Below are 13,332 nucleotides of genomic sequence, written 5' to 3' on the forward strand. Positions count from 1 at the left end.
AGGGTGAATAAAATGCAAGCAAATCCTGACAAACTTCAAGTTTTGGCTGTTGGCAAAAAGACCTTTGAAAAGAACCCATCTATACATATTAAAAATTCGAACCTTACATGTGAAAAAAACAGTAAAATTATTAGGCATTGAAATAGACTACCAGCTAAATTTTATGTTCATATTAGCTCAATCTGTAGGAAGCCATCACAGCAATTAAATGTTATAAAACGTTTAGGCTCAGTTTTGGATAGACTTTATAGTAAACTTACTATTTCTTAGTAATTTTAATTTTTGCCCTTTGACATGGCATTTTTGCACTGAGAAAAATTCCAAAAAACTAGAAAAGGTGCAGGAAAGAGCACTCCGTTTTGTATATGAGGATTTTACCAGTTCCTACGAGGACCTCTTACTTAAAGAGCTAATGTGTCCTCCTTGCAGATCAGACGGATAAGAACAATGGCTCTAGAAACTTTTAAAATTATAAACAACATAGCTCCTGCGTGCTTACAAAATTTGGTGAATGTAAAATAATCTAAATATTCTTTCAGGTATGTAAATATTCTTGAAATTTCACAGGTAAAGGTAACCCGTTACGGTAAAAAACCGTACAAATTTGCTGCTGCTACTTTATGGAACAGCCTTCCAAACCATTTCAGGACTGAAAACAGTTTTTTCACATTTCAAAAGTCTTGTTCAGTCCTGGAACGGTTTGGAATGTCGCTGTTCTGCTTGCAGATAATTCTTGAGCTGTTTATTTATTACTTATGCTGCTTTTGGTTGCTCTGGTCTAGCTTGTTTTAATTTCATTCGAAAATTTGTTGCATATTTTTATTGCATGCTGTGTATGTGAGATTTTCAACTTTGTATTACAGGTTGTTTTATATGTCAAAATGCATATTTATATGTTTTTATATTCGGTCAAAAGCTCCTTAGAGCTTGTGTTGCTTGTTTGTACTTATGCCGAATCAAAATAAAGTTTTCTCATCTCATCTTATGATCGGCTTACAATTACTTGCAGTACGACAAAGGGGAACAACGTCTGTGTTTATAACTACTGTTTTTATGTGAACAATCTTAACAATATGTCTACAATGCTCTTGATATGCTTGTTTAAGAAGATTCAAATAAACTATAATATACAGTCAAGAAAAATAAAAATAACAAAAATACCGAACTCCAGGGGAAATTAAAAACAGATGGTCCTTTAAATAATGGCAAAATCAAAGGCTCAATCACATCAAACAAATGGGGGAAAAAACCTGTTACATTCCTAATTTGGTACAGGCATTTCAATCTGTAAAAAGTGGATTAAGTTTCTGGTGTGGTTACTGTTGCTCATTTTTTAGTTTTATATGTAGTGTTTTCAGACTTCAACTTTTCCATTTTTGTTTGTTGGTATAACAAGTCATAATCAGCAATTAATGTAACGTAAAGTGATCAAATCCCAAACATGCACCATAAAATAAGACATATAAGCAATGAGAGTGTAATTTATTTGCATATTGCACATGGTGACAAAACTGATATGGTAAATATGATATAAACAACATAATTGACTAGACATACCTAAAATTAAAATCAAATTTGAAAAACACTGTACAATAAAACTGTACATGGTTTATACACAGTGATGAGAGGGTAATAATACAGTTTAACTTCCATGGCAGCTACTGGATCCACATTTACTGGGTTAAATATTGCAGAAAAGCAAATTAACGCTTCAGTAAAATTAAACAGAACACTACTCATTGGTAAGTTAATGTATGTAGGGACACACTTATTTTTTTTTTTAATCTTTCAATTATCCTGTGTGCAACATTTGTTTTGTTCAGAAAAAATAATGCAGCAATTGAAATGTAAAATCAGATCAAATATAATCAAAACATTGTTTTAAATCACACAAAAACAAGACAATTTCTTTTTTTTGTCAGTAGGCAATTAGTTAAGCCTCTTTTATCTCTATAAAAAGATAAAAAGGTAAATATGGTAAGAAATAGGGGAAAGTATAAGACTAAAAGCCTACATAGCTAAATATCTCTGTTAAAAACAAACGGAAAAAGTTCACTTCTGTTTTTTGTTTCTGTGGCCTAATATTAATTTTTTTATTCAAATTAAATCAATCATCTATCAAATTGAAGAATAAAATACAATTCTTCAAATAGTACAAAAGGAGACAGATTTTCAAAAGTAAATACTATCAGATCTGGATTTCTTCATAATTAAACTTAAAGGGCAAACAAGAATTTCCTCTTTTAAACTGAAAGTGTTAAACAAATTCAATTTTAAAAATCAAGGCTCTGAGATTTTAAAAATAGCACTGAACATTATGCAGGCAAATATTGTCATTTTTCAAAAGATATTTTTTAATTTGAAGTTCTGAAATTTGACAGTATATATGCACCTCAATATGTAATAACAGAATTCTTAAAATAAAGCACTATACTATTTAAATTTCTTCTCTAATCAACAAGACAAGTATTTTCTTTTTTTCCTTTGTCTAAAACATATTTTGTTTTCGTATAACAATTAAACCAATGATGAAATGAAGAGCTAAGCTTTAAATTAAAACCTTTTCTACATGTATTCCTATTTCTAACTGCTAAATCCTGATAAGAAAAATACATAGTCTTGAATAATTGAAAATCAAACCCATAAGATGAAAAATACTTAAACTCAAAAGACATTGGACTGAATAAACTGTAAATACCCCCACCTGGTATTATTCACATAGGAGAACATAGTACACAAACAGATAGTTTACCTCAGACTTAGTATATCATTCAAATATACATTTTCAACCTTTGACTTGATTGCATTATACACAAACAAATTATTGACCTTTTTCTTATGTTGATAATATATGAACATAGAATTTTACCTTAAGACTTGAGTACATAGTAAACAAACTGATTGTTAACCAATAGACTTAAGTTCAAGGTCAACAAAAATAATTTATCTCAAACCAGAGTTAGCCTCTTAACTGATGTCAATACGATTCCTTACCCCTTTATAAAGTTTTTAAGGGTTGTCTTTAGAAAACAAGCAATCAAATCTGCTGACAGTACTGTGTAGCCAAGGTCAAATTAAATTGCGTAGCTAAAGTCAAATTAAATCTTTAGAACAACATACTTATTTCCTGAACAGAAATATATGTCAGTAGGGGATTATTCAATGTAAAATATAATTGCACAATATACCTTGCAAAGATAACATTAGATATATAAACCTTGTACATAAAATACACTGCTTTATAATACACAAAACTAGTCTAATACTATCATATTCAAAATACACATATAAAATAAGATGACTTAAACTGAGTATTAAAAACTAGGTAATAATAAAAATACATAATCAAGTATGGCAGTAAATAAATATAAAGCTTCCTGCACCAGATCACATGACTGATTACACATGTACTTATAGGTCACATGACAGATTGCACATGTACTTAATGCTACGATATGCTATGCCAAAAAATAAGCATTGTTTTGGAGGGATGAGCAAAATACAGATTTGTTTAATACATGTACACTATTACTGAATGAGGATAAACAGTGGTGTTTTATTTTCCCCCTTAAAAACAAGAATGGTTTATCATTGCAAACTTAAGATTATTAAATTTACAATGCCGTCATATTGAAGAAATGTAATCAACATTACATTGGTGGCCAAATCAGTGAGAAATATACAATTATTTTATCAGAGGTTTATGCAATGTTAAAGTAAATCTAGCAAACTTTTTAAATGAAGAAAAACTGCTCGTATAATTTTAAAATATTTTACTTATTCTTTGCATAAATATAATGTTAAATAGTGTGTCACCTTTAATGTTTAACTTTTATATAACAAATTACAATTAATAAAATTGACTTAAGAAATAGCAGGATCTTTACATATAGACAGATATCATTATATATAGACTATACAAGCAGCACTATTAAGAGAGAGCTTGTGTCATTACAGACAGACACAGTAGAGCTAACATTTATCAGACTGAAGCTGTTAAGTTCAAGTTTATACTGAATATATAAAGGAGAATGGCGTTAAGTAGAATACAAATCACATGATAACTACATCTATAGATTTACACACTAATACATACATGTATATGTACCAACATTTATATTTATTAACAACAAAGAGTTGACATTACACAATTAACTTAGATATTATGCTGCTTTCCAGCTTTCTTCTCTTATACCTTAACTTATTATTTCTAAATAATAAATATTTACATATGATTTTCTTTTTTTATCAAAATGATATTTTTTTTATAAATAAATGTATTTTTCAAACGTTTTTTCTTCTGAACAGAATTATTTATGCAACACTCTTAAACCTGTATATTCTTCAAAATGTGTCTCCTCACCAAAACATGTCCAATTTGTTTCCTTCAAAACACGTCTTACTTCTAGTTTTGCTTGGCCAACCTTGCCTTGTCAAATCATGTCACAACTTTTAGTGCTTATTTGACATCTTTGACCTAAATAGTATTTCCAAGTCCTCTTTCAATAGTTTTTGTATATACTGCAACATTAATAACAGTCATATTTAAACAATTTACACTATTTAATAAGAGATGAACTTTTCATTTGTTACCTTTTTTTTGTTATAATTTGGAAATGAAGGGAAACCAGTCTGATAATGGCTTTTCTAACTTTGAATAAGAGGTGGACAGGTTTGTACATTTAAGATGATTGGATTTAAGGGACAAGACACATGCAAGTATTCAACACTGTTAAAGCCTGTTTGCACATAGAGTGATGTTATATTGACAGGTTTCTAAGTGCTACATTTTTGTTACTGAGTTTATTTTTAGTCATCAGCAATCTAAAGTTAAACTGACTTATTCTAAAAAATACATTGAATTGATTAAACAAAAATTTGCTGAAACATGATAATATAAAAATTGATCATCTGTCAATTAGCTGTGTTTGGAACTCAATTTTGACTACTAGCACACTGTATATCAACATTTATATACAAATTTCACAACCTGATGTATCCCTTTAAAAAAACAAACCTCACAGAATACAAATGGGATTTTATTTATATTCAGTATTCACATGAAAAAGGGTTTCAGCAACTATCTTTCCTATGTGAAAAATATATTTCATAACTTTAAAGATGAAAATCAGATTTTCTTATTTCGTTTAAAAACAATGGTGTGACTATCCTGCTTATTTGGAATTTTTTCTGACACTAAAATCTGTGAAAATGACAACTAGCTTCATTTTCAAACTTATAAGAAAAATGATTTACTGGAACTGATTGATATTGTTGCTATAATACCTAAGCCTTACTACATGAGGCAAGCATTACATACCCAAGATATCTTTATAAACAATGCCATTCTCTTTCACTTAGTAATCATTCAAATAAATATATAAACATGGTAAATCTTAACCTTACAGCAACTAAGCACCACAAATATACACCCTCTTTTCTAAGCAATTATATAAACATTCAAAATGTTGCTAATATTATACACATTAGGACTAATTCAATGGCTTACCAAAAATGTCTTCTTAAAAATAAGTTTTATACCATTATGTAGTTAAAAGGGTATAGTATACCGTATTTTTATGAAACAGAAATCAAGAGCTTGATGTTGATAAAACTAAGAACCTGAAAAGTTTGTATAATATGAAAAATGTCAAGATTAAGTGATTATAAAATAATATTATTTGTTTTCATTTCCTAATAGAGTGAACAGTTTGATTCGGATAAAGAGTATTTTGCTAGTAGCAGTGAGCATAGCTTACTTGAAACAGAAAGAGTGTTTGTATTAGATTTTGACTTTGACAAGTTACGATTAATAAGTTACGATGTATAAAAATCATGTTTTTTTCTTCCTTTTTTATATTTATTAAACTCATCTGTTAATAAAAGTTTACAAAATGATAATTTTACTAAATACCTTTTCCCTTTAAATAAATTCTTCCAAATATATCATACATATATGTATATCAAAACTAGGTATTACACAATGCCTGTACTTCAGTGGTAGTGTTAGTTTATATCTTTTATATTTGTTTTGGCATTGATTATCATGTGACTTGTATTTGATAGATTCACTTATATATTATATGGTTTTTTTTCTAGATTTTTGTAAATTTACTATCTAATCTGGTTGTTGTTGAGAATATTAAAGATATCAAGTGCTGGTTTTTCTTTTTGGAAATCATGGGGGGAAAATCATGCATTTTGAAAACTGAAAAAAAAATTCTGGTTCAATACAATTGCAAATACCTATGGTACCCTTGTTAAAAAAAATCAAACAATCCTACAAATATCATAATAAGTGGGTATCAATTAGTATGGGCGGTCAAAATATAAATACATTTTTAATGAAATAAATGTTGTGTATTTGCAATATCAAAGATTTGAATCTACAACTTTTCTTTAAAAAGATGATGTAAATGAAAGAGTTTTTTTTAATGGAGTTCTTATTCAGCATTTAGTTTGGGAAATCTGACTATTACTTAGCATGCTTCAGAAAATAAACTTTGTCTATAAAATCTTGATAGTACATGTATATAGTTTCTCTAAATTCCTAGACAGAATATTTTATCATCAGCATGCATCACTTTCAATTTTTTGAAATTTTGAAATCATAAATATCCGAATTCACATTCATATATGCATTCAACTAACCCGTTGCAATATTTCTTTCAATGTTTACATTTAAAAATTAAACAATATTATAACTCATTTTAATGAATGCCCCATTTTTCTTGAATATCACTCTGAAATATTTTTTAAAAGTACATTGGCTTTCTATAAAATCTTTTAAAACAATAAATCTGTGTCTAAGTGGTTAATTAAATGATGTTTGTTTTTTATCACTTTTTAAATTTGTTATCAAGATACTCTTTTACATTCTTTCCGACAATTTTCAAAATCTAACTGATGGCAGTCCTAAGGGAGTGAATGATTGTCAGTACAAAATGTCTATTATGTCTCAAACATGGTATTAAAACAAACAAATAAACAAAAAACAATATAACAAGCATGTTAACTTAGACTCAATTTTCAACTTTGAGTTATCCCTTACTCCTTGTTACTCCCTGAAGTTAGGAATAATAACAGTTGCTGTAGTTATTTACGATCAAAGAATGTACAACACAACTGTCAATTTATAATTGTACAAAACATTTTACCATCTAACACCTTTCTTTATATTATAATTGTAAACTAAGATGCATTACACAAGTACAAAATGTTTACAAATGACCATATAATATTTTAGGAACAAAATATCTAATGTAAATACAAATTAATAATAATCAACAATCTTCTTAATTTTGAAATTAAACCTTTTTATCTCCCCTTTTTGATATCAAAGAAGCTGCAAAACTTATTACCTTCACATTGTTGACTATTCACAAAGTTTGTGAAATAACACAAATAAAAATAAACTACAATTTGAATACATTTCCTTGTAGGTTACAATACCTCATTTGTATTGCTCTAAAATCTTAATCTAGCAAAGCTGACAAAACCTCATATGAAGGCAAATATAATTTTCCTAAAAACCTTTGAAATGATAAAGCTTGAGATTACAAAAGTCCTGGCAAAGAAAAGGCTAATTAAATAAAGTTTCCTAATAAATGATAACATGATCTGTATATTGTTTGATTGATGATAGAATTACAGTAGTAAACACTGTCGATTTTTTTGTCTAACTGGCTGAGGCTGTAGAACTGCTCGACAAGCTTCATCAAAAACCTAGAAAAAGAAAATAGAATATTAATAAACTAATAAAAAAATGATTTCAGTTGTCAGCGAATTAAGCAATACCCTATGATACAACCGCCTATAGCAGAAAATGTTTTTTGTTTATCAGAGTACAAACAATGTCATTCAATATTAACAGATGTACATTTTTTTATATGGCAACTTCCTTTTACTTAACAAATCCCATGTAGTTGTTTTTCATAGTCGTTGTTGCTTACAAGGAATATGGTAATGTTGAAATCACTTCTTTAAAGTATGGATTCCATCTTGATTTGGTTTACTATTTTGGAATATCTGTGTACAAATGACAAGAGATATGTCAAACTTGTCCTTCCCACAATACTGTACTCCTTCCCTCATTAAAGACATCATTAAATTGTCACTGAAGGTATTGACATCAGCAAAATAAAAGTGCCACTTGTGGTATTATTTTTAAAGACTTTTATATGTCTGCTTATCTTGTTTTATTTCAGTCATGCTTTTATTTGTCTATTTTCTATTATGTTTTTATTGCTCAATTGATATATTCTTCTACCACCCCTTTTTTGCAATGTTGACAAATAAACAGTGAAAGAAAAAATTTCTTTCCAACATGCATATACAGGAACTTATAATTAGTTATGCATATGCAGATGAGTCTGTTTAATACAAGAATAAGAAATAATTATCAGTTTTTTAATATATAAGTCAAACTATGTATCTGAGCAGAAAACAAAAAACATAGACGTCTACAGAATTTTTGTTAATGAAAAAACAAGGAGAGTAGATACCAATACTAATGGACATAAGACAATAAGTCCAATGTTACTTTCAATTAAAAGAAACATAATCAATGAATATTTTTTTTTTAGTATTGTTAATATAGTTTTGTAAACAAAATGTATGTCAATTAATGTAATCAGCTGATTATTCCCTGGGTAGTCAGTGGATTGTAACAGGGTACGTCAAGAGAAGCTTGCAATCTTGATGGTTTATGTAACAAGCAATATTTGATGAATAAAATAATTATGTAGTTGGAAAAAAAAAGAATAAGAAACTCTCATAAATTTCAAACGGCTGCCAAGATTACAAAATTTCAAGGTTACATTCAAATTTGGTTACATTCCTAAGTAAACTGTATAAGTTTCTTATTGTGTATACACAAAATTGAAAACAATGCTTTATATATCTGTTGTAGCCTAAGCATTTTTCTGGAATTACCTTCACAAAAAAAAGATCAATCTTAAAAAATAAGTATACAAACCTAAACAAAAGCAGAAAAAGTTAATTCATATTGGGATAAGGGAAACGTGAAAATTTGATCTGACTTCAGAAAAAAATGTTTCTATCTAATTGATACACACCTGTTTTAAACCTCTCTGTGTTAAAGCAGAACATTCCATGTATTTAACAGCTCTAATTTTATTGGCTAATTTAATTCCCTGTTCTCTTTTAATTGGTGATAAGCCTTGGGCTGTTAGCTGACCTATAGCCTCTTTATTTTCTCTCAGATCTATCTTTGTTCCTAAAATAATAATTTACTATTATATACCTTTGTATTGTTAAAGGTTTAAATCATTACAACGCTTTTTTTCAGTGGCCTTGCTTATTTGCCATGGTACTCTCTAAACAGTGTCTGTATGTTGTTATACCTTAATTCTTAACATAGAATGATACTGTAAATATTTTAATGTTTATCCTGATAGGCATAATATTTTGTAATAAGGACTTTTGGTGTCTGAAATAAAGATTATATAGATGGTCACATTTTCTCAGAATCATAAAGTGAAGAAATACATGTTGTTTTGTAAATATTTGTTGTAAAAAGTTCATTGTAAGGCAAAATACAGCAATCCGGGATACCCCATCCTTTAGAATAGAGGTGTAAAAAGCACGACAGAATTAAGTGGAAAAGTATTTGGTAGCAACTGAACCTTTACTAGATTTTTCAAATTTTTTTTAATTTTAATCAACTTTATTGACACATGTTCTTTTATCTTTAATTAGCTTAGTAGCTACAACTGTTATTCTCATTAATCATCTGTGATCTGGCTTGACATGGTCCAGAGGTTTTAGAGAATACATACCAACTAATATAACAGGAGCATCTGGACAGTGGTGTTTTACTTCTGGGTTCCATTTTGTTGTTACATTTTCGAAGGAGGAGGGACTCACAACACTAAAGCATATTAAAAATACATCCGTCTGCAAGAATAAAAGAAATAATTTTTAATAACTTTATCTCCTTATAAAGCATACTAATTAACAATAAATCTATATGAAGACAGAAAGAACTAAATGCATGTACAAAACGTTGTAAAATGTTTCCTGTCACTTTGAAAATTTCTTGAGAGCTTATTTACTACATAGAATTATTTGAGTACCATCTCATCTAAAACTTGTGATGTCTGCCTTTTTTCATTCTAAATTCAAGTTCCAAGTCTGAATGCAGTTGTATGCTTAATATCTATTTCATGCAAAAACTTCTAGAATACACTTATTCAACACGTTTCATATAACTTGAGTTTAACAAACCTGAGGATAAGACAAGGGACGCAACCTATCATAGTCTTCTTGTCCTGCCGTATCCCATAGTCCTAAATTGACAGAGTAACAATCCACTACCATGTTGGCTGTGTAATTATCAAATCTATAAAAGAGGTCATGTTAATTTGATTATTATGATGAAATTAGTATTAAGTTGTTCACTAAAGGCATTGATCAGAAAAAAAAACATTTTTACAATAATTGGTACATTTATCATTACTGAGTTCCAACAATAAATGATAGGCTGCATTCTAAGGTTTTTATCTGAATTTTCAAAGTGGTAGAGTTTACAGTAGGAAATATTTGCGGTCATAAAACTTTCGAGCACGATTTTTGTACTCAGACTTGAGAATCAACCAATCAAAATGCTGGATTTCATGTTTCGAGCATGATTTTTGTGCTCCGAGCACTGAGCAAAGTTTTATGACTTCAACCCCATAAAACTTTACTCAGAGCTTGGAGCACAAAATCATGCTGGAAACATGATATACAGGATTTTTGATTGGTTGATATTTGGAGTATGAGTACAAAAACTGACTCAAAAGTTTTATGACCTGAAGGCCTATACTTTGATACAAAAGTAGGAGACTCATTTAAATTTCAAACAGCTGCAAATATCATCCAAATATCCTCAGAATACTGGTCTTGTTTTTATCTGTATGTTTCTCCTTCAAGGATGAAAGTGAATCAATGGCACTTTTTTTTTAATAATAAGTAGAATGTTACATTTAAAGTGACTCATGTTAGAGTATAGAAAAATTCACACGATTAATAAAATTTCAATTGGTCTATTGCTATGAATAGGCCACTTCATTTAATTTGAACTAGATTTAAGGGGTATAAAGCAATGTCTGATCAATGACGACTTTTATTACATAATCTAAGCACTAACACCTGTACTCTACTTAGCAAGAGTGTACATACTGAAATGTCTCGCCTGCTATACTCACCATTTATTTTATGTTTAAAGTTTAAAAAGACGCATGATACGCCCTTCGTCATGTGTGCGAAATTTTACAAAAAACATAAAATAAGTGGTTCTCAAGTTACGGTGCGACATGTGGACACTGGACAGACAGACAGACGCCAGACATTTGTATACCATAATAGGTCCCGTCAAAATTTTGACGGGCATATAAAAAACAGACCAAAACACAAATCTATAACATTGACCAATGAACCATGGAAACGATGTCAGATGATAACAGCTAAACAGACATGTACACCTTACAATCATTCTATACAAAAAATACTGTTGACATATTGCTTATACTACTTTAAAAAAGACCAAAAAACAAAAACACAACATTGACTATCACACCATGAAAATATGGTAAAGATAAAACTGGCCGGACAGACATCATGTACACCTTACAATAATTCTGTACACCAAATATAGATGACCAATTGCTGTAAGTATTTGGAAAAAAAATAGGTCAATGACCATGGATATATGACAGACAAAAACTTCTAGACATAAGGTATAAACAAGGTATGAGGCATCCAGGTTTCCTACCTTCTAAAATATGAAGCTTCAATTTAGACAAATCGCTTACATCACCTCTAGATAGCAAGCCCTTCTTGCATATTGCAACTTTCTCCACACACAAGACATTATATACCATTCTAAACATAACTGGAAATTATACTGATTCTGATGCAAATAACCTTTTTCTTATGCAAGCTGTAATATGATTATTGCTACATGTACATGTAATTCCTTTTCAACTATTTTATGATATATATTTACGCAGAAGGGACATACTCTCCAGGGAAGCTATCTGTTGTATAGGATTATTATCATACTGTGATAAAGATTTTGTACAGATACTTACACAGTACTCAGTAGGAACATACTCTCTAGGGAAGCTATCTGTTGTGTAGGATATTAACATACAGGTTTGTGTCTGAGATACTTACACAGTAGGAACATACTCTCCAGGGAAGCTATCTGTTGTGTAGGATATTAACATACAGGTTTGTGTCTGAGATACTTACACAGTAGGAACATACTATCCATGGAAGCTATCTATTGTGTAGGATATTAACATAAAGGTTTTTGTATCAGATACTTACACAGTAGGAACATTCTATCCAGGGAAGCTATCTGTTGTGTAGGATATTAACATACAGGTTTTTGTATGAGGATACTTACACAGTAGGAACATACTATCCAGGGAGGCTATCTGTTGTGTAGGATATTAACATACAGGTTTTTGTATCAGATACTTACACAGTAGGAACATACTACATTGTACCTAGGGAAGCTATCTGTTGTGCAGGATATCAACATACAGGTTTTTGTATCAGGATACTTACACAGTAGGAACATACTCTCCAGGGAGGCTATCTGTTGTGTAGGATATTAACATACAGGTTTTTGTATCAGATACTTACACAGTAGGAACATACTCTCTAGGGAAGCTATCTGTTGTGTAGGATATTAACATACAGGTTTGTGTCTGAGATACTTACACAGTAGGAACATTCTATCCAGGGAAGCTATCTGTTGTGTAGGATATTAACATACAGGTTTTTGTATCAGGATACTTACACAGTAGGAACATACTATCCAGGGAGGCTATCTATTGTGTAGGATATTAACATACAGGTTTTTGTATCAGATACTTACACAGTAGGAACATTCTATCCAGGGAAGCTATCTGTTGTGTAGGATATTAACATACAGGTTTTTGTATCAGGATACTTACACAGTAGGAACATACTATCCAGGGAGGCTATCTGTTGTGTAGGATATTAACATACAGGTTTTTGTATCAGATACTTACACAGTAGGAACATACTACATTGTACCTAGGGAAGCTATCTGTTGTGCAGGATATCAACATACAGGTTTTTGTATCAGGATACTTACACAGTAGGAACATACTCTCCAGGGAGGCTATCTGTTGTGTAGGATATTAACATACAGGTTTTTGTATCAGATACTTACACAGTAGGAACATACTACCTAGGGAAGCTACATGTATCTGTTGTGCAGGATATCGACATACAGGTTTTTATATCAACATACAGGTTTTTGTATCAGGATACTTACACAGTAGGAACATA

The 13,332-nt window shown here is 30.0% G+C and overlaps 2 protein-coding genes across 3 annotated transcripts in view; one reads left to right on the plus strand and one right to left on the minus strand.

Annotated features, from left to right (window-relative positions):
• Positions 1–13,332, plus strand: part of LOC139517706 (cell death-inducing p53-target protein 1-like) — a 79,892-nt gene that overhangs the window by 31,822 nt on the left and 34,738 nt on the right. The gene's annotated exons all lie outside the window — the stretch shown is intronic.
• Positions 1,466–13,332, minus strand: part of LOC139517705 (ras-related C3 botulinum toxin substrate 2-like) — a 28,704-nt gene continuing 16,837 nt past the window's right edge. Inside the window, exons 1-5 of one of the 2 annotated variants that reach the window (XM_071309018.1) lie at positions 12,181–12,260; positions 10,249–10,363; positions 9,801–9,918; positions 9,078–9,238; positions 1,466–7,725 (exon numbers count right to left, since the gene is read on the minus strand). In XM_071309018.1, coding sequence (XP_071165119.1) covers positions 7,648–7,725; positions 9,078–9,238; positions 9,801–9,918; positions 10,249–10,363; positions 12,181–12,233 — 525 coding nt within the window. In that variant the 5' untranslated portion in view covers positions 12,234–12,260 and the 3' untranslated portion in view covers positions 1,466–7,647. Of the gene's footprint in view, positions 7,726–9,077; positions 9,239–9,800; positions 9,919–10,248; positions 10,364–12,180; positions 12,261–13,332 lie in introns of those variants that run through there. The other variant, XM_071309017.1, reaches the window with a different exon arrangement.

The sequence above is a fragment of the Mytilus edulis genome, chromosome 3, assembly GCF_963676685.1.
Source record: "Mytilus edulis chromosome 3, xbMytEdul2.2, whole genome shotgun sequence".
NCBI lineage: Eukaryota > Metazoa > Mollusca > Bivalvia > Mytilida > Mytilidae > Mytilus > Mytilus edulis.